This window comes from Zalophus californianus, chromosome 14 (assembly GCF_009762305.2).
Source record: "Zalophus californianus isolate mZalCal1 chromosome 14, mZalCal1.pri.v2, whole genome shotgun sequence".
Taxonomy (NCBI): Eukaryota; Metazoa; Chordata; class Mammalia; order Carnivora; family Otariidae; genus Zalophus; species Zalophus californianus.
The window spans coordinates 11,173,484-11,199,733 of record NC_045608.1 but is presented as its reverse complement, the minus strand read 5'-3'; the positions used below and the strand labels follow the sequence as shown (position 1 = coordinate 11,199,733).

At 51.7% G+C, this 26,250-nt stretch overlaps 1 protein-coding gene across 5 annotated transcripts in view; it reads left to right on the top strand.

The window, feature by feature from the left end:
* Positions 1 to 26,250, top strand: part of RBM19 (RNA binding motif protein 19) — a 146,892-nt gene that overhangs the window by 53,288 nt on the left and 67,354 nt on the right. Inside the window, exon 22 of one of the 5 annotated variants that reach the window (XM_027575962.2) lies at positions 4,089 to 4,214. The exons of the other annotated variants lie outside the window; for them this stretch is intronic. Coding sequence (XP_027431763.2) covers positions 4,089 to 4,167 — 79 coding nt within the window. The 3' untranslated portion in view covers positions 4,168 to 4,214. Of the gene's footprint in view, positions 1 to 4,088; positions 4,215 to 26,250 lie in introns of those variants that run through there. 5 annotated transcript variants of the gene reach the window in all.

Below are 26,250 nucleotides of genomic sequence, written 5' to 3'. Positions count from 1 at the left end.
AGATCAAGATACTTCCCCACCCCACCCCCCATGGATAGTCAGTTAGCCCGACATCATTTATTGTGAAGGCCATTCTTTCCCCTCTGCTCCACAGTATTGATTTTGTCATAAATCAGGTGACTGTGTGTGTGAGGGTCTGCTTCTGGACTCTCTAATCTGTTCCTTGGGTCTATTTGTCTATCCCTGTGCCAATACACACCGTCTTAATTACCGTGGCTTTGTAAGAGCTTGATATCTGGTGTCTTTGTTCTTCCCCAAGACTGCCTTGACCGGTCCCGGCCCTTTGCTCTTCAGGCCTTTGTGTTTTATTGCGCAGCCACGAGAGGTTCTGAGTGGAGGGAGTGGTGGGTGACTTAACATTTGTAAAAGATCTTGAGAGAAGAGGGTCAGAGCGGGTGTGAGGAGACCCGCAAGGAGGTTTTTGCAGGCACCTGGGCCCAAGGCGATTGTGGGCGGTGGAAGTGGGTGCCAGGTCAGTCTGGGGGTGCAGTTGCAGACTTCTGATTGATGACTTTACTGAGTCTCCTGCTATGGAGACAGCAATGGAGGATAGCTCCTATGTTTAGGGTCCTCGGCAACTAGCTGGATGATGTGCCAAGTTTGGGGGTGGGGCAGCACAAGGGAGATGTTGGCCCCTCTCCCTGTGCCCCCCCCTTTCCTCACCCAGGATGCGTCACACATAACCGCCAGCCACCATGGTTGTGCAGTTGAGCTCAGCCGATCTGCGCATGCACACACGCGTGTTTGGGGGTGCGGGTGAGCCTTCCTTCCGGGAACAGCTCCGGCTCATCCGCAGATGTCGGCTGCAGCATCAGCATTGCCGTACCCACATTCCTTCTCGGCACATTCTCTGCTGCATGAGGGAGGCACTGTTGACGATACTCCCAGACATTTGCACAGCTCCTTGCCGGAGGGCCCTGCCAGGACCTGAAGTTCTCTGCTGCTTGTGATTTCACTCGTTCCTCCTGCGACCAGCCTCGGGAGCCGAAGCTGAGCACACAAGGCAGATGGCCGCCTGGCCATAAAACCCCAAGCAAGTTGCAAAGTCGGATTCACACTCCCCATCACTCCCTTTCTGTGCAGCCTCTCCCACTGCACATTCCAGGGATAGAGATGTGCCTTTTTAACCCTTTCCTGGACCCATCTGGCGCGTGTATTAAGTTCTTTCCATATGCCTGTCCTCGGCAGTCATCACTATGTGATTTTCTATGTCCGTGATGCTTATGAAGGCCAGTCTGCAAATACTTGACACGTGCTTCCCATGAGCTGAGCACTGTGCCAACTTCAAAGAGCCGGCCCTGCCCTCAGGATCGCTACCTTCAGAAAGATGATGACAGTTACACGGCCGTAACTAAAATTTGCCAAGGAATCAGTTCTTCCTCAAAGGGAATGTCCCAAAGACAGAAGGGAACAGTCCTTGCCGAGCATCTTTTTATTTGGAAAAAAGATCTGGCATTACGAATGAACCCCAGGGCTCACAACCAGCTGTGGGATGCAGTGCAACACAATCACCTGGTCCAAATCCCAGGTACCCCCCTCCCTCCATGGCATGGCAACATCTTGACTCCAGCTCTTAATATGGGCCTGCTTGGAGAACCCAAAGCTGGCCAGCCTTCACAGGTGATCCCTAGAGGAGACTGCTGATCCTCACAGCAGATGTTACTGAGAGTTGGACCTCTGCTCAGAGCGAAAACAAGTGAAAATACGCACCCTTTGGAATGTCTAGAATAAAAAAAACAGGAGGAACACAGAATGCTGACGAGGATGCAGAGAAACTGGTCCCATTCACACATTGCCGGTGGGAATGTGAAATCGTACAGCAACTCGGGAAGAGAGAATAGGCACTTTCTTCCAAACTAAACATGCACTTACTGTGAGGCCCAGCAGTTGACTCCTGTGCATTGATGCCAGAGAAATGGAAAGTGAAGTTCATGTAAAAACCTGTACACATGCCCATCAGCTGATGAGTGGATAAACCAGATGGGGTCTGTGGAACAGTATCCTGCCATCAGTAGGAATGAATGCTGACACATCCCGTACCACGGATGGACCTTGAAAACATTATGCCTGAGAAAAGAAGCCAGTCCCCAAAGAGCACATATTACATGATTCCATTTACATAAAATGTCCAGAATGGACAAATAGAGAAAGAAAGTAGATTAATGGTTACTTGCGGATCGGGAACGGGGTTGGGGAGGCGATCACTAAAGGACTTGGGGTTTCTTTCTAAGCTGGTGAAAATTTTCTACAGTCATGGTGATGATTCACAACTCTGTGAATATACTAGAAACTGTTGAATCATACACTCTAAGTAGTTGGATTGCATGGTGTGTGAATTGTATGTCACTAAAGCTACAAAGAAGGAAGGAAAAGAGGGACGGAGGAAGGAACCTGTATACAGATGCACATAAGCAGCTTTGTTCATTTTAGCTGAAACCCAGAAACCACCCAAATGTCCTTCAACGGGCGAATGGTTAGATGAGCCATGGTTGCTCCATGCCACGGAACACTACGAAGCAATAAAAAGGGACACACTGTTGGTACACCTAGCAGCCCATTTGTGAAATCTCGGGAGCATTATGCCGAGTGGGAAAAGCAAATCTCCAAAAGGTAGACACTGCGTGATTCCATTCCTATAACATTCTTAAAATGACAAGATTAGAGAGATGGGGAGCATTAACTGGGGGTCAGGCAGGCAGAGAGAAAGAGGGTGGTGGTGTGTGTGAAAAGAAAGGACAGGGGACCCCTGCGGTGAACGTTCTGTATCTTGACTGGTCACGAATCTACAAGTGGTAAAATTGCGTGGGACTAAATACATACGCTCAGATGCGCGCATATAAAACTGGTGAGATCTGAGTAAGGTCCTTGATTGCATTAATGTCGATTTTCTGGTTGTGATATCATACTATTACGAGATGTTACCACTGGGGGAGACTGGGTGAAGGCTATAGAGGATCTCCCTGATTATTCCTTACAACTGCCTGTGAGTCGATAATTATCTTAGAATAAAAAGTTTTTTAAAAAACAAATATCCAAATCCATAAAGGATTACGAAAGGCCACACCCTACAGTGGTGAGTTGCTCGTCACCAGGGGCAAGCAAGTGAAGACTAAGGCGACTGTCTGTTAAGGGTGCTATAAAAGGGATTTCTGATGGAGTAAGAGGCCAGGCTCACTCCCTTCAAGACACTTGCACCCGAAATATTGTCAGCTTTAGCGTCCCTAGGGGGGTCAGAGAATGGAGAATCCTCTGGCCTTTGGGTCAGCTGCAGGTGGTCTGAGCCTTCGGTCAGAAGGAGATCAACATTCAGCAGACACACAGTTAATAGGTGTGGAGGGGGTGGGAATGAGGAAGAGAAACCATCCCAATTTGTATATACTATATAAACAGTATATATGCTTTATCACTTAAATCTAAGCTAATGGAACCCAGGGAAATGAAGAGACTGGCCTCATATGTGTATTTGATCTCCTGGAATCTACTTCTATTTAGTAGGTTCGTGCATGAACCTGGTGCTATAGGGAACATAGGAAAATATTAAGCGTCAGTTGTTTGCAGTGCAAGAAAACGGCAGTCCCGGGCGCCTGGGTGGCTCAGTTGGTTAAGCGACTGCCTTCGGCTCAGGTCATGATCCTGGAGTCCCTGGATCGAGTCCCACATCGGGCTCCCTCCTCGGCGGGGAGTCTGTTTCTCCCTCTGACCCTCTTCCCTCTCGTGCTCTCTATCTCTCATTCTCTCTCTCTCAAATAAATAAATAAAATCTTTAAAAAAAAAAAAAAAAGAAAAGAAAACGGCAGTCCTGTGTCACTACCCCCTTCTCAGAGAGCTCAGAAACCAGCTCATCACTTCTTCAGGCTCCTGTCGATCTCTGTCCCTCCAGACACCGGCCCTGGCAGGCTGGGCACAAAGCCATGTTTCTCAGAGCATGCCCTTCGCCATTTAAGATCCCCAGGAGCACAGCCCCGAGGCGTTTGATGGGGACTGTGCGCTGGGTGAGACTCTCCGCATTCGAGAGGCCCACTTTGCAGAAAATCTGTTTCAGACCCTTTGCTTCCCCTTTTTTAACTGTCCTGCTCTCTGCCTACCAGTATGTCCACCAGGGGATGGTCAGAGGCTGTCAAAGTTACTGCTGCTCAAACCAGGACAAAGCAGCGCTTGCTCGGATGAGATACTCTGGTTACCCGACTTCTCCTTTCTCGTGTCGTCCTTGTGCCGTGGTCATCAGAAGTCAGCTGTCCGCTTGGAAAGGAGCCAGTGTGATTTTCCAAGTGATCAGAACACTGGCCAGGGAGTCAGGAGAGCTGAATTCTGGCCCAGCTCTGCCTTGAGCCCTTGAGGTCACCTTGGGCAGTGGCGTGACTTCTCAAGAGTTTCCATTTGTTGAATGAATCAGTGAAGGGGTCGGGCGAGGCCAGCCCAGGCTGACAGCTTCCTCCTTGCAAGCCGACACGAACCCGTTGGTCGTGGCTGCCTGGAGTCCTGTGTTGGAGGATGGCGAAGCTGTGTGGGCTCCACAGGAAACGGCATTGCAATTGATTAGTGATGTCTGCTGTGGACGCGGGAGCAGCCTCTGTGATATAGGTAAGCAGTGCAGGGATTCACCTAAGAATGTGGCATTAATCGCATATCACTGGAGCTTTTATGTTTCTGTCTGCCACACTGGCTGCTAGAGGCAGGCCCAGACCGGGACCCATGTGGAAGCCCGCTTCGTTTTCCTCTTTCAAAAAAGAGTAATAAATTCTGAGAGTCAAGAAGGGTTTTTTTCTCTTCTTGTTGTTTTCTTCCTTTGCAATTCCATAGATGTAGTCCTAAGTCGCAGCTGACATTTTCTTTCCCTCCGCACCTCGCCTGATTCCAGAGGAGGTGACAAAGGCCCAGACGGTGGGACGAGGCACCCTGGGGAGAGCGCGCAGGTCCCGGGGGTGGGGGGAGAGGGGAGCATTGTGCGCCCTGATTCCTTCCCTGCAGCCTGCTCTAGCCTTGCTTTCACACCTCCTCTCTCCCCATTCCATTCAGGGCCTTTTCAGTTACAAGGTCTCCGTGCTTTGTCTGGGCTTGTCGGGAGAGCGGCAGTCAGTGGGCTCTTTGTTGCAGCTGATAATTGTGCTCTGTGTCTCCAGCATCCTGGGTGCTGAAAGGCAGTGGGAGCCCCAGGATATCTTGGGAGGCTTCTGAGCAGGAGCAGGTTCTGCCTGCTCACGTGACTCGGAGCCTTCTGTAGAAAAGGGAGGTCTCGACACACTGCTTTTTAGTTAAGAAATAACTCTCCGGTTTAGCAAATATTTACTGAGCATCTCTAATGAGCCAGGGACTGTGCCAGGTGCTGGGTTACAGAAACAAACGTGAACTCCAGGAGGGAAAGGGACTGTCTTCGTTTAGGGGGAAGTCGATGCTCGATGCACCATTAAAAACGAGGTCTTCCACGCCACCGGTCTGGTGGCGTCCCTAGGTGTCCAGGTCTATCTCTAGAGAAGGGTGAGGTTAACAGTGGTGTGTGGTTTGCTGTGAGGACAAGATCAGGGGTCTTGGGAAGGCACCCGGCCTTTCTCTGGCCCAGACACAGTGGTTCTATGTGGTGCCGAGGGCTCCCTGAGCACCCACGTCCGCCGGCTGAGAGCCATGGCCTTGCCACCCAGTGTGGGGCTCTTGCCTTTCTGGTCCTCCCCAAGGCCACTCTGAAGTGAGGGGGATGGTCTCTGAAAGGGTTTTCTACCTAAAGGAACAGTCTGTAAAATCACAGGCCATGGCAGTATTTTCTTAACACTGTCTCATTTCTTGAGCAATGTACAAAGAGCCCTTTTGAAGAAAAGTAAAATTCCTGGGGCCCTTCCCCCACAGGGGTGGTGGGAATGTTTTTATCATTATGTTACTTAACCATGTACAAATGTACCACAGAGAATAAACTGACAACTTATGCTTATGGTTCTCTTAGGACTATAAAACCAAAACATGTTTTCAAATTAAATACAAACAAAATTTAAAAACAATAAAATTCAAATTAACAACATTATTTTAGTGCGATGAATGATGTTGTTTTGCGGGAGCTAAAGTCAGAATGTGGGTTTTGATATTAGAAAGATGTAGCCCAGGGTCCAGATCTATAATCTGCTTTGGTGCCTTGACGTCAGCAAATACTAATGCAGAGAACACCTGTGTACATAAGTAAGTGCATGCAGAACGGGAATACTGACTCGAAGGTTCTACTTGCCAGTTCAGCAGAATCAGACCTCTGGCGTATCTAAAGTTAGCCAGTCATCGAACACCCCTCTTAGCGCCGTGTTGCTTCGTGGTTCTGCAAAGCCGTCCTGATCACTTAAAAATAAAAGTTAGCATCGTAGTGTTATTGAAATTATCAATGAGTGGATAACCAATTACTTTCAAAATTGAGAACAGGAGAGCGTTTCATTGTTCACTCTGGCTGATCAATCTCTTGTTGCAAATTGGAACACGTGCAGACAGGTGCCACACGATACAGAGTCCACCATCATCCTGAGACAGGTCCTGGCTCCTCCATCCCAGGTCTTTGGAAATCATTGTGCCCACACCACTGGGTGCCAAGTCTCTTTAAGCGCCGTTCTAGTACACATGCATATATGTATATTAACAGATTGTCTAAATACAAACCAAACATTTTTAAATTAGCCTGCAAAGTCGCTAAGCCTCCCCACAGCCCTGCCTCTACCGTCACATACATATACACACACATATGCCCAAATCTATCCAGAGAGGCAGCAGCCCTCATTTTGAGAAACTCCGTTCTATTAAGTAGGGCTCTGACAAGAGCACAAATTTTCGGTCCACAATCCTTGTTGGGTCCACTTAGACCTCTAGATCTTTTTCTCTGCCGAGCCCACTTGTGGTTGAAATACTTACCACCAGTTTTTATGCAGTTTACACTGTTGGAGTTGATCATTTTGCTGCTTGGTTACCAAGGTTAAATGAAGCTTTTGGAGTTCTTTAGCATGTCCTGCCCATCTGAATTTGCTGGTGAAACAATGTGGGCAGAGGCCGTTTAAGGTGATCATAGAAGTCAAATCAAGGAAGAGGCTGCTCAGTGAAGGGGCTGTTACAGCTGGAGGCTTTGTGCTAAACCTAACACCAACTGTTAGCTTCATGATTTAGAGCATCAGCACTGTAGTCTGTGGGAGTGACTCTCTGTAGAATTGTGTAGTATTCAACCTGTGCCACTGAACAGGGCAGCCCTGGTTGTCTATCAGATCCAGATCAGTGTTCAAATGCTGGCTCCTCCATTACTGGCTATCAGACTCAGATAAGTCACTCAAGTACCCTGAATCTCAGTATCTGCATCTGTAAGATGGGGACCATAGTACATACGTGTCAGGGTCATTGGAAAGATTGAGATAATGAAAATAATGCAGTTAGCCCAGTACCTGGTTCCCGAACTGTGCACCGAGGCACCTTGGGGGTGCCCCCCCAAGAACTCACAGGTACACTGTGGGCTATTTTAGATTTTTGAGAAGAATACAGGGACAGCTATCAGAGATGGTACCAGCTAATACTGTTGTCGCTGTAAGGTTAGACTTTGGAGTTGTCACAACCAGACTGCTAGGTATTCCTTTTGACCTAGAAATGCCATGCTAAAAGAACTGAGACGCCAAGAGCACTATGCATGAACCAAGAGAGTTTGGGGACCTGTGGCCTAGCATTCGGTGCAAACCAACACTGTGTATTCAGTGGAGGTTATTTTGTTATAACCAGAATGGCTGTGCGGGCCTCAGGGCCTCAAGATTCCATTTTGTTTCGGCTCTTCCTGCATTTCACTGTGGGGCCCGGGATTGGTATCTAGGGTTAGTAGGCTATTCCACTTGCCCACCCCACCCCCACTTCTTCACCTCTGCTCGCTCGTAAAATGCAATTCAGAACATTGATTTCCCAGCTCCGATTTTGGAAGAACCCCAGGCTGCCCGCAGTCATCTCAAAGGGGTGTCACGAAGTGTCCAAAACATAAAAGTCTTAGAAGAAATTAATTCACTTGCATGTCCATGCCTCGCAGTGTTCCTGGCAAGGTCCAGTGGCCGCGGTCTGGACCCAGGAGTCAGGAGTGGGCGGCGGGGGGGGGGGGGGGGTGGGAGGAGAGGGGGGGAAGTGGCTCCTCCCAGTCAGGGGCAGACCCTGGCTGCGCAGCCTGATTTCTGCAGAGGATGCCCCTGGCCTTGACTGCCCTAAGTCTTTGAAGTATACATGGCCTCCAGCTGAGAAATCCCCCTGAGCTCTCAGTAGCATCCTGTGTGCTGGGGCTGCTGCATCTGGAGAAGCAGGCTCGCCCCACAAACCTTTGCACCAGGGCGAGCCACAGAGCACATACGCCCACCCAGGGCCCAGGGGTTTTCTGTGGGGGTAGGTTGGGTTCGTTTTAATTTCCAGCCCCCTCTGGCCAGCAGGTGAATTGGGGTGCTCTTTAGCCTGCAGGTGTTAAGTTAGACTTTGTAAGAATGCCAACATGGGGCCATCTTTGACTGGCAGAAAAGAACGCTTTTACTTCGTTCAGCCTCGTAGTAATAATTCATCCATTATTGGACCCTACCACACAACACGCGCATGCTCCCTCGTGCTCTGTCTCTCTACATATGTATATGTATGTCTATACATATGTGGCTTATCTCATTTATGTATGGTTTACACATACATATGGTTTTCTGTATTAAAAAGTTATTAAAGTTTTACTTACACAATTGACACAAGAATGTGTTGTCCTTGTTGAGAGACCCTTTCATCGACGGCCACCCCTGGTCAGGGCCACCCTCCTCCCCAAAGACATTCCTGTTACCCATTTGAGAACTCCCCTTCCAGAGCCTTCCTCTGTGCATTTCACACATCAAGTGAACCTGTGGCCAACATAGGCAATTGTGTCGTGTGCATTTAGACAAAAATGGTGCCATGTTTTACATATCACTAGCTTTTCTTCCCTTGTCTGAAAGGTATCTCAGTGATCTTTCTGGTTTTCTACATATAGCTCTACTGGGCTCTTCTTAATGCCCCACGTTCTCTCTTCCCTCGAGGGAATCTTGCAGCCCATTTTACAGATGGGGAAAATGGAGTGCAGAGCAGGGAAGAAAAGTCACACAGCGGGCAAATGGCAAGGCCGCTTCTGACCCGCAGCCCAGGCTGGATTTTCTCCCACCAGCTGGCCTTCCCCCCATTCCCGAAGCCCCAGCAGCCTGCCGTGTCCTTCTTTTCAAACTCATGTGTAGCTCCTTCTAACCCAACCAGAGCTGAGGGCATGGGGCTTTCTGGCAGACCCAACATTCGGGTTAATGGAGAGTTACCATCGATACCATGGATGGCCAATTTCCAAGGAATTAGAATAGAATAAAATATACTTAACATTGGAACTCGGTGGAGTGTAATTGAATCTTTGACGATCCAGAAGGCGATTCAGGGCCTGCAGGGCCTCAGGTCATCATTACGAATATCAGTCATCACTGTGTGTGCTGGGCAGGAGCCTCAGTTAATGGGGCTTCCTGGCTGCTGGCCCTAAGTGGCTCTCATTGTGCACGGCGTCCCCTGTGACAGGCCTTGTCCTCTGGCCAGAAGAGCAGGCTTGGGGAAGGGAACAGCTCTCGTCCAGGAACAGAAAGCCTGGGACCATCTGTGGGTGGGTGGCTGTCCCCCGTGAGCCTCTGTGACGCACTTTCAGCCAGAGCCTGAGCTCCGTGGTCAGGACAGCGCCAGCTTTGAGTGCAGCCCGGATCTTCCCTCGTCAGAGGGAGCAGGTGCACAGCGTCTTCCCTTCTTAGGAAGAGGATGCCCTGATTGCCACAGGGACTTCCGGGTCTCAGCACCTTATCTAGGAATCTGTAAAGTTGCCTTTGTATTTGTTTTTCTCGATTTGCAAGTAGATTCCTCGTCTTCTTCCAGAAGGATCGAGACTTCAGTTCAGTCAGTGCAGACAATTTCAGAAAGATTGTCAGTTGGAAGAAAATTATATTATGACTCCCAGACTGAGGAGTACTTCAGTAACAGGGCACTAAACTTAAGTTGGAGCTCCCTAGCAATGAGAGCAAGAAGGGGAAAGAGCAGGAGTGCCTGCTAATTCTGAGTCTACCACCCAGGCCCCTAAAGAGATAGGGCTCCCCTGGAGGGTTCCCACAGTCTGGCAGGCTGAATTTAAGGCCTCTGGTTCTCAGGCTACAGAGAGCATACTCTGGCTGCATTCTACAGCCTAAAACCACAAGATTAATAGGGAGCATCCTCCTGCAGCATGTTGTATTCAGTGATACAGAAAAAATATATTTATCTTTTTAAGTTTTTTGCACAGATATGGCCTGGTTGTGCAGTAGAATGCAAAGTTTACATGAAATGCTTAGAATAAGCAAAGGACAACCACGAGGTACACTCACTGAGTCTTTAGAAGTGGGTGTTTATTCTCATCTGACGTATGGGGTAAAGGTGCGCTGATGGGGAGTTTCGAGAAGTTTTGATTTAAGTATAAAGTGGGAGAGATGGATGCAGCAGTGGGGTTGGGGTTGAGGGGGAAGATGACGCCGGCTTGGACGAAGGGGGAAGGTGCCAGCGGCAGTGCACGCCCCGCTTCGTGCATGAGCCCCATGCTACAGGGGTGTAGAGTGTGTTCCTCTAGAACTTTCTGCAACAACGGAACTATGCCCAGGGAGGTAGCCACTGAACTCTTGAAAAATGCAGTTTGCCCAACAGAGGGGCCGAATTTCGGTTTTATGTAATTTAACACCTAAAGAGCAAAAATAAGCATTTTTTCCTTCTCATTTAAGTAGTCGCACGTGGCAGCGGCTGCCGTGTTGGGCAGCACAGTAGGAAAATGGTCCATCCTTCCATCAGTCACTCCGTTTCTAGAGTTTTAATCTCAAGAAATAATTGGAAATTTCAACAAACTTTCCACATGTAGGGGATTGTCCCAAAGCGTCGCTTATGACAGCAAAAATTTGGAAACACCGTTAAAAACCAAAGGTGAGAGAGGATGGGTTCAGTAAATTAGGGTGGACCACCAGAAAGACACCACAGTGCTTAGAAAGAACGTCACTGAGAGGTGGAGTTGTTTTTGATCCAGCAACTCAAGGAAGGAAGCATGAGTAGAAATAGCCTCGCATATGACTTCAGAGTAAACCACATAGAAAAACAAAGACTAGAAGGAAATGCACCAGAGTAAACAGTCCATTGTTGGTGAGCTCACTGGTACTTATTTCTTCCTCCTTTGTGTTACTGTGCATCAGGCCGATTGTCTACACTGAGCATGGAAATTGCTGTGGAATCAGAAGGAAAAGTATTTCTCCCAAGTAAGACAGCCGCCCGTTGCTCTACCAGAGGTGCCAGGGAAGGAGGGCATGGAGGGGGGCTTCATGAAATACTCGGGGTCTGGACTCAAGGCCCAGCTCACCTCCCAAGCGGCTCAGCATTCTCTTCCCTCATCTCTGTTCAGGATGGACCCCCGAAGCCAGCCCCTCTGAAAATCCGATTGCACTAAACAAAGCCAGGACGGTACGGCTCTCATGGTGGTTTCGCCCAGCACTTCCTGGGACCTCGAAACTCTTTCGTAGACAGAAGTCCTTTGAATCTTTCTGCTCTTAGCAAGTCAAAGTTTTACTCTTTTAAAATTCTTCCTATTCAAAAGAAAAACCTCGTTGTGCAAAGGACTCCTGGGAAATGGAGCAGAGGCAGGTGCACGGTGCCCCATGTCCACCACGACGCAGTGCCGTGCCCGTGACAGGCGCCTCCCCACATCCTCCTCTCAGCTGCCTATGCAGACAGGCCGGATATGAATATCACCATTTCACAGATGAGGAGACAGCGGGTCAGAGAGGTTAAGTGCCTGCCTGAGGTCTCATAGCTGGTTAAGTGGCAGAACCGAGACCCGAGCCTGAGTTCACAGTTCTGTGTTCTCTCCCTGGCTCCGTACGTGAAGTTGGACGTAACCCCCAGATAGGCTTCTCACCTATTCATGGGATGCTGAGAGCTCTTGTCCTTCGAGTGTAGCACTTAAAAGCTTCTATAATGGCTCAGCTCACAGAGTAAGTTACACTGGGCTGATCCTTTCTTTATGGGAGTTTACAATTTAAAGTAGACACGGGCGCCACAGACAGGGTTATTCAGGATGTGCATTGTCACACACAAACGGAATAAGCTAAGTGTTTACCTGACACATGGACGGACAAATAAAGGCTTTCTGCAGGGAAATGAGTGCGAAGAAAGAAAGAGGCATGTGGAAGGGGTTTTAATCCCGGCAGCATGATTGCACTTCCCTGGGACAATTATACTCTGCCTACCTTGAATTTAAATAAAGTCCCTTTAACGGCTTGTTCGCAAAAGAGCTTTTCTTCCACCCCTGCCTGAGCCATCACCTCGGCTTCTCTTAATGTAGCCAAGCTCAACCCAGAACGGTTTAGAAAAGAAAAATCGGTGGGTTTTTAAGGGCCTCTAAACCTCTTGGAGCACAGTATGTGCCCTGGAATTTTCGGAGGCGTACCGCATCCTCAAGTAAATGGATGTCACAACCCCTGCCTCCCCTCCCGCCTGGACAGCCCCAGCCCTGCCTGGTGTTCCCAGACCATGCCTTGACAAGCTGGGAGAGAGCCCAGGCAAGGGCCGAGACCCCAGCGACGGGGAAGGAAGTTTCAGATCTGCCTGCCTCTGAGCCCCTCTGAGCCCCTCCAATCCTGGGAAACACAGAGAAGTGCTGACCACACACTCCATACTCCCTGGGGTTTATTTGTGCTTTTCTAAACAAGTTGTGCTAATGTTGACTTCCCCATGGGAGAAACAGCCCAAGTTTTAGGGAAAGAGTTGGCTTGATGAATAAAAACAGAAAAACAGCCCAGGGGCTGGGCCAGGGATGGGTGCCATGTATCCTGGGCAGGAGTCCATGGTTCTCTCTCTCTCTCTCTCAGGCTGGGGCTCGCAGGGCAGCCTCCCCGGATTGGTGGACAGACTCATCCCCCTGGGTGTTTCTGCTCTGTGACTCCCATCAGCATGTCCGGCTGCATTTCCCACTGTGCAGCATCCCTTCGCGGTGGGAGGGAGTGGAGGAGGGGGGTGGATTTCGGAAGTCCTGAGGGTCCCCCTGTATGGGGAACGGAACGGGAGCAGTCGTCCACGTCCAGCAGGTTTGGTGGATTGTTTTAACCCGTCCCCACACCGTGGCCGGAGCTTAGCTGCAGCATCCCCGAGCACTGCCCGCCACGCCGGGGTGGGAGAGAGAGTGGCGTGTGGTGCATCCCCACGCAGGAAGAGCCACTCATTTGTATCTCATTTTCAAGTTATTATCAAGCTGCCGGTTGTGAGGCTGTTATGACAGCAACTGTCGGCAAGGTGCAAGCGGCTGCCATCACCTCCTATTGGCTGAAGACACTTATGGCAGTGCCTGAATACTCTTCAGGCCCTCCCGCCCCTGCCAGAGTGGGAGCCACGGGAGGCAAAGCAAACGCAGGAGCTGAGGACGGGGAGAACACCCCGGCCACTCCAGGCCCCCAGCTCAGCCCAGCTCAGCCCCCAGCGGGCCCCAGGATCATTAGCATCGTTCTGACTCCTGCTGGAGAATGCCACCGTAAAAGACTCAGATTGTGTCTCGTGCTTTATTTAATTTATTTTATTTTGGGCAGCGAAGGGTGGGGGGGGGGGAAATGAGAGAGGATCCATCCAAACAACCATTTAGGCTTGTCAGAGTTCATTTATTCAATTAGTGAGGTTAGCACTCCCGGGCTCCCAGCTGCCAGGCAGCAAAGCCAGGGTGGATGCAGCCTGGGAGCGGGAGCTGGGGGAGGGCGGTGCCCATCGGAGAACGGGGCGCTCTGATCAATTATGGGTCTTTTTTTCTCCCCCACCCTGCTTGACTGAAGTGCAGAGGGATGCCTGTGATTTCCCTCCTTCCTTGAAGAGCCTTCTCTCTCCATAATATAAATTGCTCCACGTGTGTGTCTTTGCAAGCGCTGTGCATCCAGGCAGGGGAATAAATATGCTTTGTATTCACTGCGTTTTACCTAAGCAGTTTAAAATTCATTCTTTTCTTTTCTTCTCTCTCTCTCTCTCTCTTTTTTTAAGTATTTAAAAAAAAAATGTCAGGAACACCAGAAAGCAGATGTTTTGTGATCAGGAAGCAAGCACACTTCTGCCTTAAATTGAGGACCCGTGGGGGTCGTCTCAAAAGCATAGTGACTGCAAGAGAATGTAATCTTTGTGTACCAGACAAGTGAGACCGTGTGTCATTCTTATTTCCTACGCAAAGAATTCCCAGGTCAACTTCACGATGGGGTCTCTCGCTTCGGGGTTGCCGAACCCTGCAATCAGACGTGGGGCTAAAATGACTTCGGTGTTCCAGATGCGTACTCACCGCGTTCCTACTGGTTTTCCTTGCCCTTTGGTGCCAGGGAGCCAAAAAGAGCCACATTCTTGGGCTATATCTATTTACCTACAGCATTGGTGTTCAATCCGGGACACTTCTGCCTGTCAGGGGACATATGGCAATGTCTGGAGTCAGTTTTTGGTTGTCACAACATGGAGGGTGCTGCTGGCATGTGGTGGGTAGGGGCAGCGCTGCTGGTCGGCATCCTAGACGGCACAGAACAGCCCCCACCATGGGGAATCACACACCCCCTGTACCCTCCGGGTGTCAGTAGTGCTGAGGCTGGAGAACCCTGGGCTGTGGGGAGAGGGACCTGTTTGCGGAGGAAACGGCGGAGGAGCTGGGAGGGCCCCGGTGTTTCTAAATGGGGGTGCTCTGGCATGGGGGGGCACTGTCCTGTGCCTGTGGGGTATTTCACGTGTGTGGCCGCCACCCAGGAAATGCTAGTCATGCTCCTCATCATTGTGACAACCAGAAACAGCTCCTACCCATTCCCAAAGGCCCTCTGGGCACCCATGCCCCTTGAAGAACCACTGCCTTTAATGTTTGCCTTTAGTGATGACCGTGTGCTCAGTGCCAAGCTAAGGTCTCAAACATCCCTTCTGTTCCTCATCCCAGGAGATGTGTGTGTACTGCCAGGTCAGACGTAGGGAAGGGAGATGACGCTGAGAGAGGTGCTGTCCCTTGCTGGCAGCCAAGAAGCAGGGGGAGGCAGAATGGAAGCCCAGACCTGTCAGAGGCCAAAGTCTTAACCCTTCTGCTCATCCCTGAGCCTCTCAGAGCTTCAGTTCGCTCATCTGCTAAATGGGGGGAAAACAGTACCCATCCTTGCACCTCACCTCATGTTTTTCTTGAGACTCTTCAGAGAGAATGCACATAAAGTGGCTTTGAAAAAATACAGAGCACAACTGTGAGGAAATTGCAGTAATTATTATAGCTGCCAGGAGTCTAAAACCACGTGAATGGTGAACAGCGTTCCTCATGAACCAGCACCATCCGCTGAGTCAGTGGCTGCTGGATTCAGCACTTAGAAGATCAGGTTTAAAGCCAGACTAGGTTTCGGCCGAAACGTACATAGTAGTCGCAAAGCAGTGTTAAATATCCTTTGAGTGATGTGACTAGTTGGCTTCTTGTTAGGCATTATGTCATTAAACAGATGGGTTATGTAACGGCACTCCAAAGGGAATGTCTTGAAAACATTGGGTCTTACAAAAAGCATCATGGGCATCATGGCAAAGGCCCCTGACTCAGAATCTCACTAGAGCAACCCCGGCTTGGTGGTGGATGACAGGGGGTTGGGCAACAAGTCAAGGGAACCAACCCCCAGGTCCTATCCAGTTCACCTTGGGGGGCTTTCAGAAAGTCAGAAAGACTGGACCAAACCCCAGCCAATTAAATCAGAACCTCTGGGTGCATTTGTTTAAACCCCCTCCTACCCCACACTGGTCCAGATCTGTAGCCAGGGGCGAGAATGGCTTGCCTAGATTAGAGGTTGGCAACCTTTTGCTGTAAAGGGCCAGAATAGGAAACATTTTCAGCTTTGTGGTCAGAGGGTCTCTGTCTCTGTGACTCCATCCACCCTGCCCTTGGAGTTGGAAAGCAGCTGGAGACAGTAAGTAAACAAGGGGGCAGGGCTGGTCCAAAAAGCTTTATTTTGGACACTGAAGTTGGAATGTCACATCAATTTCTTATGCCATGAAATATTATCCGTTTGATTTTTTTCTCGCCAACCATTTAAAAATGGGAAAGAAAACACAAAACATTCTGAGTGCATAGGCTGTCCAAAAACTGGTGACGGGTCTAGAGGAACACTGAACTCTCTTCCAATGCAGACTTTCTAGAAGTCGCTAAGTAAATGGGCTTTCCTCTCCAAATCATACTGATTCACCCGGCCAGACACCTCTGTCCTTGGGCATGATGGTGGGCCTCCCTGCCCATATTATTAGCGTTATCTCCAGCCACAATGGCCTCCCAGCCCGCTCAGCGCCTTTGACTTTGCTCTTCCCTGTGCTCGGAACCCTCTGTTCCAGATAAGCACACACCCTGCCCCTTCACAGTGGTCACGATCCACCCAGATGTCACCTCCCCAAGATGCCTTCCTTGGCCACCCTACCTAGGCTGCGAAAGTTGAATGGTAAAATTCTGCTGACCTGTTGCCAGACTGGGCTGTTTCCACGGGCCCCCCAAAAAAGTCCGGTCCTCATCCCCATTTTACAGATAGGGACATGGACTCAGCATCAACACATCACTTGCCCAAGGTCAGGCAGCTCCCAGATGGTCAAACAAACCCTTAGAAACGTTGGCCCTTTCATCCTAGAGTTTCCTTGGGCAAAACCAAGCAGGAAGCTTGGTAGCTTGGTTTTCCTTCTTTGGGCCCAAGGCCTTGTCCCTCTCTGTCTTGGGCTGGCTGTGTGGGCTGGTCGGTCACTCTAGCCTCTTAGCTTGCAATGTGCCATTGGAACTTCCTGCGGCAGAGCAGACGGACTGCGTGGGAGGGACTGTTTCTTCCCCAGTGTGCGATAAGCTCCTTTCTTCTTTTCTGTCACTTCTCCTGACGGCTGAGCTGGTTAATCTCAGCAGAGACCCTGACCCGCGTCTGGCTCACCCTCAAAGGGGGCTTCGTCTGCACTGGACAGTAACCCCTGGCCTGCTGTCCTGCCGGGACCAGCCTCCCGCAGCTTAGGCCCAGACTGTCCAGACCTGCAGTCTGCCACCACCTTGCCACTAGCACGGTCACTTTGGCAGCCACAGGCCCCTTCTTGAAAACTCTGGGGAAGAATGTTCTTAGGGAAGTTGGCCTACCTTTTGCCTTTCCTGTTGCTCAAAAGTGTATGTTTCTGTCTGTCTCTCCTTTTACCTTTTTCAAAAAGATGTTTAGGCTCTCTGTTTCTTTCAAGGCATCGCAAGGACCTCACATTACCACCTGACTCCCTGTCCCGGGAGGAAGAGGGCAGTTTGGTATTGCCGCACAACCCCCCAGGGAGCACAGGCCCGGGGTCAGAGCTGAGTTGTGAACCCATGCCTCTGGAGTCTTTGTGGCGGCTCCAGAATCTCTCCAGTGTGGGAGCTGGGGCTTTCTGCGGGGACTGGCCCAGCCCCACGTGCACAGTAGTGAAGCAGGTGCCTTTGCTTAGACTGTGGGTGGCGTGGGGACCGACGGAAGTCCTGGGAGTAAATTGTCCCCGGGCCCCTGTCCCCCCCCACCCCCAGGAGCCAGCCCTGGTCTTGCTGCAGCCCCCCCGGCCTTGCAGCCGTCCCAGCGCCCGTGTCTCCCGCTGCCCCGAGCTGTCGTTTGAAACTCACCAGGCTCCAGTGCCTTCTCTCTTCCTTCTGGTGCCAAGCAGGTTTTGTCTGGCGACGCTTTTTAGCATGAACTTAGAGCTCCTTTAAAATAAAACGTGCCCGTTCCTTACGTCTGAGGGAGAGTGTTGCCAATACGCAGAATTAGGGTGAATCGGAATCTTTGCTGATTGTGGACCCCTTCCCGGAGCCCCCGTGGCCATGCCCAGGCCACTCAGGCTGGTTCACACATGGGTCAGTGACTTGCTTAACGTGGCAGAGCCCCAAGAGCCAGGTCTCCGCTGTCCCTAAAGGACTGGTTAAAACAGAACCATGCCCTGCTAGAGGCAGCTGTTAATCTGTCCGCTCCAGAAGGAACGCGGTTTTCTGTCTTTTCACCTCGAGCAGGAGACCCCAGTACCCAGCCACCTCCTGTACCACTGCCATTCACTGTCTCGTCCACGCAGCTTCTGCAGACAGGTCCGTGCCCTGCTGCCCTGAGGACAGAAGCCCCCAGGACTCTGCCCCACCAGCGGGGCCCCAGGCCGGGTGGGGACTCAGGGGTGAAAGTTCCAGTCCGAGAGGGCCGGGCTTTGGCAGTCCGGGGTGCTGGTCAGGTGCCCAGTCAGCAGCGTGCAGGTGGGCTCGCCCCCTGGGGGCGGAGGGTGTGTGCACACCTGTGCCTGCAGGCTTGGCTCCCCACCAGCGGGGAACTGGCTTCCTAAGGAGCTCCTCCCTGCCCCTGGGTATGTCAAGAGTCGGTGGCGCCAGGCAGTAACCAGTGGCTTGTAGGACGAAGGGTTCCCTCCAGTCTGGAAGCCACCTCCTCTCTGGGTCACAGGGCCAGGGCAGTGGCTCCATTTCTCCTCCACACCCTGTCCTGTTCCCAGCAGCCCCTCTTCATGCTGGGAGCCCCTGCAGGAGGGAGGAAGCCAGTCAGGGCCTTTGACGAGTGGTTGCATTAAGGAAAGACACCCCGGGCTCTGGATATAAAAGGAACATAAGCAGCGGCCAGAGGAGGACACATCCCTACAGTTTTTCTAATGCGCTTGTTGGTTTCCCCTCCGACTAAGGTAGATAGGTAAGGCATTCTCACCTGGGTCCTGGTAGAAAATGTTCTCCCTCTTCCATCTCTCCAACTAGGGGCCCTCTCTGGCTACGGGAACTTACTTAGATTGTTTTTTGGAGGTGGGGACATCAAGCCACACGCCACTGTCCTTCTTCCCTTCCCATGACAGGTCGTTAAATTATTCCAGGGGAGCCGGAGCTCTGAGGCTAAATTACTGCAACAGCCGTATCATGGCAACTGTACCTGTCTCCCGTTCTAGCACTTTCTTCCACAGCTGCAGCCGCCGAGAAACTTGGTCGAGAAAAGTCATTATCAGGCCCGGGCAGAGAATCCAAGACACTAAGTGTCCCGGAACCCACCCGTCTCTGCAGACCCACAGGGCAGCGCCCCCCCTCCCGCCCCCCGTTGGGGCAAGCCTTGCACACGTAATGAAGCCGATTAGGGACATGGGGGCGCTTAGTATGTGACGTAGGAGCTTTTGTTGACAGGCAGAGAAGGCCCCTCTCTTTCTGTGGCCCTGATTTTTACCCTCAGCCCTGGCGGAGCCGATGTGCACATGGGGAGGTGGCCCGTGAACAGGTGACGTCAGAGAGTGATGCTCGCGGTGCTGACTTGTCATGGCGCGATGGGCTCTGCCGTACCTGGCCGTTTGGTGCAGGTGGTCAGAGAAGGCTTCCTGAAAGGGCCAACTCTGATCTGAGACTGAGCTGTTGAGCAGACCGTGCGGGGACTGAGGCAGGCGGAGCTCCAGGCGCCCCAGCTGCTCAGGCCCTGAGGCAGCGGCTCTCACCCCGAGTGTAACCGGGCATAGCAGCATCCTGCTCAAAGAATCTGAAGGCCCTTGAAAGAGGACCCTTGTCAGGATGAGGCTCACAGAATAAGAGCCTTCGTATCTGCCACGGTGCCAAATGGAAGCAGAATTCATGCCACTGCTTTAAATACTTGGGTGAATGGGTGCCTGATAGCTGTGGGCAGGGTTGTGGAGTCCACAGGGGACCGGTGGAGGATGGGAGAGGTGGCAGCCAGGACGCCCAGAGACCAACAGCAGAAATCTGTCACCACCAGAGCCGATCAGATGTAGCAAATAAAAATGCGAAATGCCAGTTTAATATGAATTTCAGATTTTAAGAATGCTTAACTACAGTGGGGTGAGGAGATTTGGTTTGGGTTTTGTTATTTTGTAGTGTAAGTATGTCACACGCAATATTTGGGACATAATTATCCGAAACAGTTACTTGTTCTTGGTCTGAAAATCTTATTTTAACTGAGTGTCCCGTGTTTCATCTGGCAGCCCCCGGCACTGGGGGCCAGAGTGACAAGATGGGGAGCCAGAGAGCAGTCGAGAATGGAGGAGGGGCTGCGTAGGGGAACTGGTGTCGTGGCGTGCAGAGCTGCTGTCAGAGAGGGGACCCCAAAGGAGGATGCTGGGAAGAAGTACCCCAAGCCCTCTCTGCTCACAGGGGAGTCAGGGTGATGCCTTGTGGGGTTTCTCCCCACAAGGGGAGCCTTGTTTCAAGTGAAATCATCCCCCAGAATCCCAGCATGCAAACCACACCCAAGGGGCACTTCCCTGTTTCCAGCTGGGGAGGGTGAAACAGACAGAGCATCCCTGTGGCCACAGGGACAGCCCACTGGGGGAAAGGGGCATCGGTCTATGGGCTTCTGGTCCCACCTGTGCCGCTTGGCTTTTTGAAGGTAGGCGGGGCGGGCACCTTCCCCTTTCCTCATCTGTAAGATGGGTTTCTGGTCTTGGCCCAGAAGCCCCCCCGCCACTGGCTGGGAGGGCAGGAGGAAACACAATTAGCCTTAACGTACCTCACGTGATTTCCCCCATTCATTCTGTCATTCACTCCTTCATTTGTTCGTTTTGCTTCTTAGTGAGTGCTCACTGGGGGCCCAGCTCCGCGTGAAATACCTCAGACATACTATCTCATTTAATCCTTACCACCACTCAACAGAGCAGTTATCCCCATTTCATAGACAAGCAAGCTGAGGCAGAGAGTAGAGGAGCCAGCTTGACCTCCAGCCTGTGCTTCTCAGCCCTATACCCCATCTGTGCTTCCGGATTCCCAACATTTCCCAGCTTGAAGGGTGGGCCACTCCAACACAGGATGCAAACTCATCGTTACTGTTGGGGGCACAGCTCCCTGCCAGGGGGTAGGAAACATCACATGTGATGCAGACAGAATTTCTGTTTTACTGGGGGCCTGAGTGCAACCAGAGAAACCGAGTCTGGTTTAAATTACCTCCTACTCTGCCCCATGAGAGCCGAAAACCTTTGATTGTTTTTCTCTGCCTACGCTTCCCCAGCCCAGCCCATGTGCACCCCAAGACCCAGGTCACTGCCTACCGGCTGCCTCAGAAAAAGCTGTGGCCACACTTCCTCATCGTCCAATGGACCGAGGGGGAGAGGCGAGGACGGGGAGGCACAGCCCAGATTCGCACAGATAGCCCCTCTCCTGAGCACTGCGAGGGAGCAGGGATAAAGCATGTGGGGGACTCTGTACGTCCAGAGACTCGATAACTTACCTCTCCCTCATCGCAAACTTTGCAAATGATGCTCCTTAACTGGGTCCTGAGACTATCAGTGGTTGCTGCAGAGGGGGCCTCCTTCCCTCTGGCTGCTGGTGTTTCTCCTCTCCCTGCACGTGTGCCTACGGCTCTTTAGTCGTCCCACACCCCAACTCCTATCTGGCCCTAACAGGGTATTGTGTCAGGGGAGAGCCTCCCCACCCCACACATTCGGATGCTTCGCAGCACGACCCGAGTTCACACACGTGAACCTGCCCTCCAGAGCCCCTGGCTCTGTCCCCGACTCCAGGCTGCGCATGGCCCCGGTTAGACCCCTGTGACTCTCAGCTTCTGGTGACCACCCGACTCCCAACCTCCCCTTCCCCTTCTGTGATTGAATGGACTTCTGCATTGGTTTGCTTGGCCTGAACAAATGGGCCCGCTCACAAATCCATTTCTTCCTCTCCCTGCATCTCAAAACTCACCAGCCACCCTGAGCCTGGGGTGTTTTATTGTTGTTTTCTTTCACAGACTTTTAAAAATAATATTTGTCCCGGCCAGGGTGAGTGCCTCTCCTCCCCCTCCACGCTTGCAGGCTCAGGGGCATGAATCACTGTCCTCGCTCCCTGTCTCCTGCCGTGCCCCCGGGACGGCCTCCAGCACCTTCCATCGATTGGCCGGCGCTGTGGATTTGGCTCTCACGCCTTCTTGCAGAGCTGCCTTGCTGTAATCCCCTGTGGCTGTCGGCCTGGCTTTCTCAGAAGATCAGGTGCTGAGGTGACTCAGTTATCAGAGGTACACCCCAGGCGGAACCGCAGTGGACCAGAGAAGTGGTCACCTCCCAGCGTGGACTTGTCTAGCTGGGGCCTCCTGGGGAGACACGGTGACCACACTCTCTGCCTCTTCCCAGCTCAGGTGGATGCTTGGAACTGTCAGGGAGGTGGTAGAGGGCGTCCATAGAGGGTTTTCTAATGTGCTGGGGGTCTGGAGTGTTCCTCCTAATGGCAGGTGTCAGAAGCCTCTAGAATGCCGAGCTCTTTAGAAGCTGCCCTCTGTATCTGTCATCATCTTTTCGGCCTCTTTTGTGCTTCCTCCATCGTTTGCCTGACACGGCTTCCCAGTGGCTGGTGGGCTTCAGCTAGACCCAGAAGACTTAGCTCCAGGGCAGAAGTGGGCTACTCTGCCCAGAGGGGCAAAGTGTGGCAAAGCCGGAAGTCAGGGAGCTCCACAGACGAGGGCACCAGCTCTCAGACAGGTGTCCCCTCACTGTGTCACATGTGCCCTGGGAGCGCTGGCCCCTGAATGTAGAGCATCCGGCATGGTGTCAGCATCAGCCAACACTGGTCCGCTCCCACTCTCTGGATGTTGGGCCTGGCATCGAAGATCTGGGTGACCAGAAACAGAAAAGTGAGGAGTAGATGACCTTTACAGGTCTGTCCACTTGCTTCTCTGCTGAGCAGGTCTCTAGGCAGGGGGGCCGGACACTCACCGCCAGCAATGAGGGCTCCCCAGTAAATGCCTTTGACCATCAGTCCTCTCTGAAAATGATCACTCAGTGGAAGTCTTTCTAAAATACACAGTGCCTTTCCCTACCCAGACGCAGGACGCTGCGCCCAGCTGCCATGCAGGTGCCAATCAGAGCCATCGCGGCGTGTCTGCTGTTTGCTCCTGCAGCTGACATTCCCAGGCTGCTGTGTTGTGCCACTTACTTTAAATACCATATTTTGGTTTGGGGGGGCCTAATTCGGGGGTTGGCAAAATAAGGTTCAAGTGGTGCCAGCCCCCCTTTTTTTTTGTAAATAAAGTTTTATTGGCATACATCTGCATCCGTTCATTTACGTATTGCCTGTGGCTGCTCTCACGCTAGAGTTGAGTCATTGCAAAGCCAAAAATATTTGCTGTGTGACCCTGTGCAGAGAAAGTGTGCCCGCCCCTGGCCTGACCCATGGCTGTCAGTTATCACTTCTTGAGGCCTGTTAGGCACCTGCCACTATTAACCCCTTTGCCCTCCCCAGCTGCTCCGGGATGAGAAATTAGATAAACAAGTTTGTAAAGTAAAAGTAAATAGATTTCCGTGGGCAGGGGGCAGGGTCAAGGGCTTTCCTGTAAGTGACAGGCCGAAGCGTACGGTGTGGGTGTTGTGGAGTCATCGTTGGCTGGGGGGCTCTTACCTTCCTTCTGGGTTCTCTGGGTTCTAGATGAGCGAGAGCATCTCCTGTGCAGGCTGCAGGAGCTGCGTGGCATTGACAGCATGCAGCCTGCTTCGCTCTGAGCCCCTGGCTCCCCGAGTCTCTGTCCTGGGCCCCTAAGTAGTGGCTTCGGCTCCCATCCCGTGTGTGCTCCCAAGAGGGAACTGAATGGGTTCACTGAACCCCTGCAGGGGCTCCTGCCACCGTCCCGCCCCTCTCTGGAGATGCTATCAGGACATCACGTAGGCGTGTGTGGATGTTGCTCCTCCAGTGGGGTCAGAAGAGATGCCCGAGGGCCATGAATGGGGCGTATGCGTTGGTGTACTCCAACAGCTGCAGCTGCTAGGTTGTCAGGCTTCAGTCTCCCCAGACACCTTCCTCTTGATGAGTAAGTAGAGGGGAGGTGTCGGTGACTAAGGGCTGCTGTTGGGCACTCTTGACGGGGGGACCGTCCCTGGCAGTTTTCTAACCCCCCAGTGACTATGTGTCCAACCTGCCAAGCTTGGCCGAAGTTCTCCGCTCATTTGTGGGGTCCTCTCTTCTCTTCCCTTCGTGTTCTTCTTCTTGTGCACCTGCCATGCACATTGCCCAGTTAGGAGCACCTAGAGCCTGCTCCTAACTGGAGGGGCTAGAACAGTCCAAGATGCGTGTGGGGGTAAGCCGCCTCCAGGTTGATGGGAACCATCCAGACATAATGGGAATTCGGGATATGAGGCCGTCCTCCTTAAGGTTCTGAGCACTGCAGTAGATCCAAAAGAGATACAATTGCCAGGGCCCTTTCTGAGTGTGGTGGAGACGTGGCAGGAGCGGGGGTGGGCACCGAGTGCGGGCAGCAGGTGCTCAGAAGTTAAGTGGCCACCCTTAATTCAGCCTCCTCGGGAGGCCTGGCCATGACCTGGCAGCAGGCGGCATGAAGGGGTGTGGGCCAGTGGTAAGGGGAGCCCCCTGCTCAGCAACCCCCAGGCCCACCCTGACCCAGGGGGTCCTGCTTCCCGCCCTGTTTTGCACAGGAGGTTACCCCGGCTTCTCCTTGCCTCTCTCAGACCCCAGGGACAGACAAGTTTAATCCGGCGTCAGAGGCTTCTGAGTTTGGTGATGGCTTGGAACCCAGGGGTTCATCCCTCATTGGTCCTCGCCGGGGCAGCAGCAGATTTGAGCAGAGCGGAAGGTGTGGAGGGGTCCACGGGTTTCAACCCGGCAGGTGACTTCCCGAGTTTCTCCACCCACTTTGATATTTCCTGGGGTTACTGTGGAGATAGCAGACTTGGCAGAGGTGATAACAGTGAGCAAGAGACAAGGCAGATCCATTTTTTAACCAGATTTAAGCCAACAGGAAAGAGGCTGGGTTTTCTTTTTTTCCTTTTTAATTTTTTTTCCTTCCTGCTCACCAACACTTCCTGTACTGAGGAAAATGACACCAAAGGGTGTTAAATTGGTTCTGAATGTCCACCTCTGGCTGGCCACATTCTTTTAACGATTTCATTAGCCTGAATTATCCACTTTATTTTCTTGTAATGGGATTAGCTGTACTTGAGGCAGCTGAAGACCAGAGGGGGAGAAAGTGGGGGAGAGCGTCTGCTGTGGATTTCATTAACTCACCCTGGCAGAGGCGTGGAACTGACCAGAATGTGCACCCCAGGCCAAGGGTGGTGTCTTGATCCTCTCCTTCCGAAAGGAGGAAGGAACGCAAGCTGTTCAAATGGGCTAGCTCAGCCCGAGGGAAAACAGGGGTGCCTGGGTCTGGCTGAAGGATGCCTCCCCGGGGACAGTTTCTTCCAATTATCTTATAAAACTGGTAGGTCATGTGGGTAAGATGGAGAACTGCTGCTTTTTTTTCAGGGCACCAAGAGTCACAAGATCACATCTGGCTCTCTCAGTTTGTGGCTGAAAACCCCGGGGGTCCACCAGGAGGGGCCTGCCTGGCCCAGCCTTCTCCTTCTCCGCTTCAACCTGAAACCCCCTCAGGGCTTGGGAAGCTGTCCCTTGCTTGGCACCGGCGCAGATCCTTTTAATGGTTGAGAGCGTCCTTGTCTAGAGCTTCCATTTCTTCATTCCAGCCATATGCCAGGAACCCTGAATCCAGCAGCCTTGTAGGGTGGGGTGATCATTTTTCAGGTGACAGAGCTGAGCCTCAGAAAGGTGACATCATGTGTAGAGCTGGGATCTGAACCCCTGTCTGACTCCACACTTCCATTCTTTCAGTGATGCTGGGACTTGGCCCCTCACGGTCAAAACTAGACCCCTGCGGCAGCTCCCCACTTTCAGAGCCCCTTGCGAGTTAGAGGCTTCACCTCACTGTGTGCGCTCCGGACTTCCATGATGACCACCTGCCTTTCCATCTCCCAAATTGTATTCTGCAACTGTGTCCTGAGAGACGCTAATAGGTTTTCTTGTTTGGGGGTAGGAGGGCTTCGGTGGCCAGATGAGTTTGAGAAATACCATGTCTTCTCTCTCACTCTTCCAGATCCACCTTCCATGCACCTAAGACCTTAAAAGCACTGACAAGGTCTGCAGCAGAGAAGCTTGCTGAACTCTTGTTTAACCAGCTAGCTCTCAAATTTGTTTAATTCCAGAAGCCTTCTTATACAAAAATACCTATTAACATCTTTCAGGACAAACTTGAAAACTACTGTTTTTAAAGGGTTACCTTTGACCTTAAAACTACTTTTATGACATCTTCTGCCTAAGGACTATACTCAGGTTCAGCAGACAGTATTCAACCTTCTGTCACTTCTTGAATCCTTCAGCCATGCACAGATGGACCCCTGCTAGTTAAGAGCACAGGCTTTACAATTTCCTTAGGCCTAGGGTTGAGTCCTGGCTCTACCATCTAATATAGCCTTGTGAGTTTTCCATTAAGTCCGTTAAGCAGC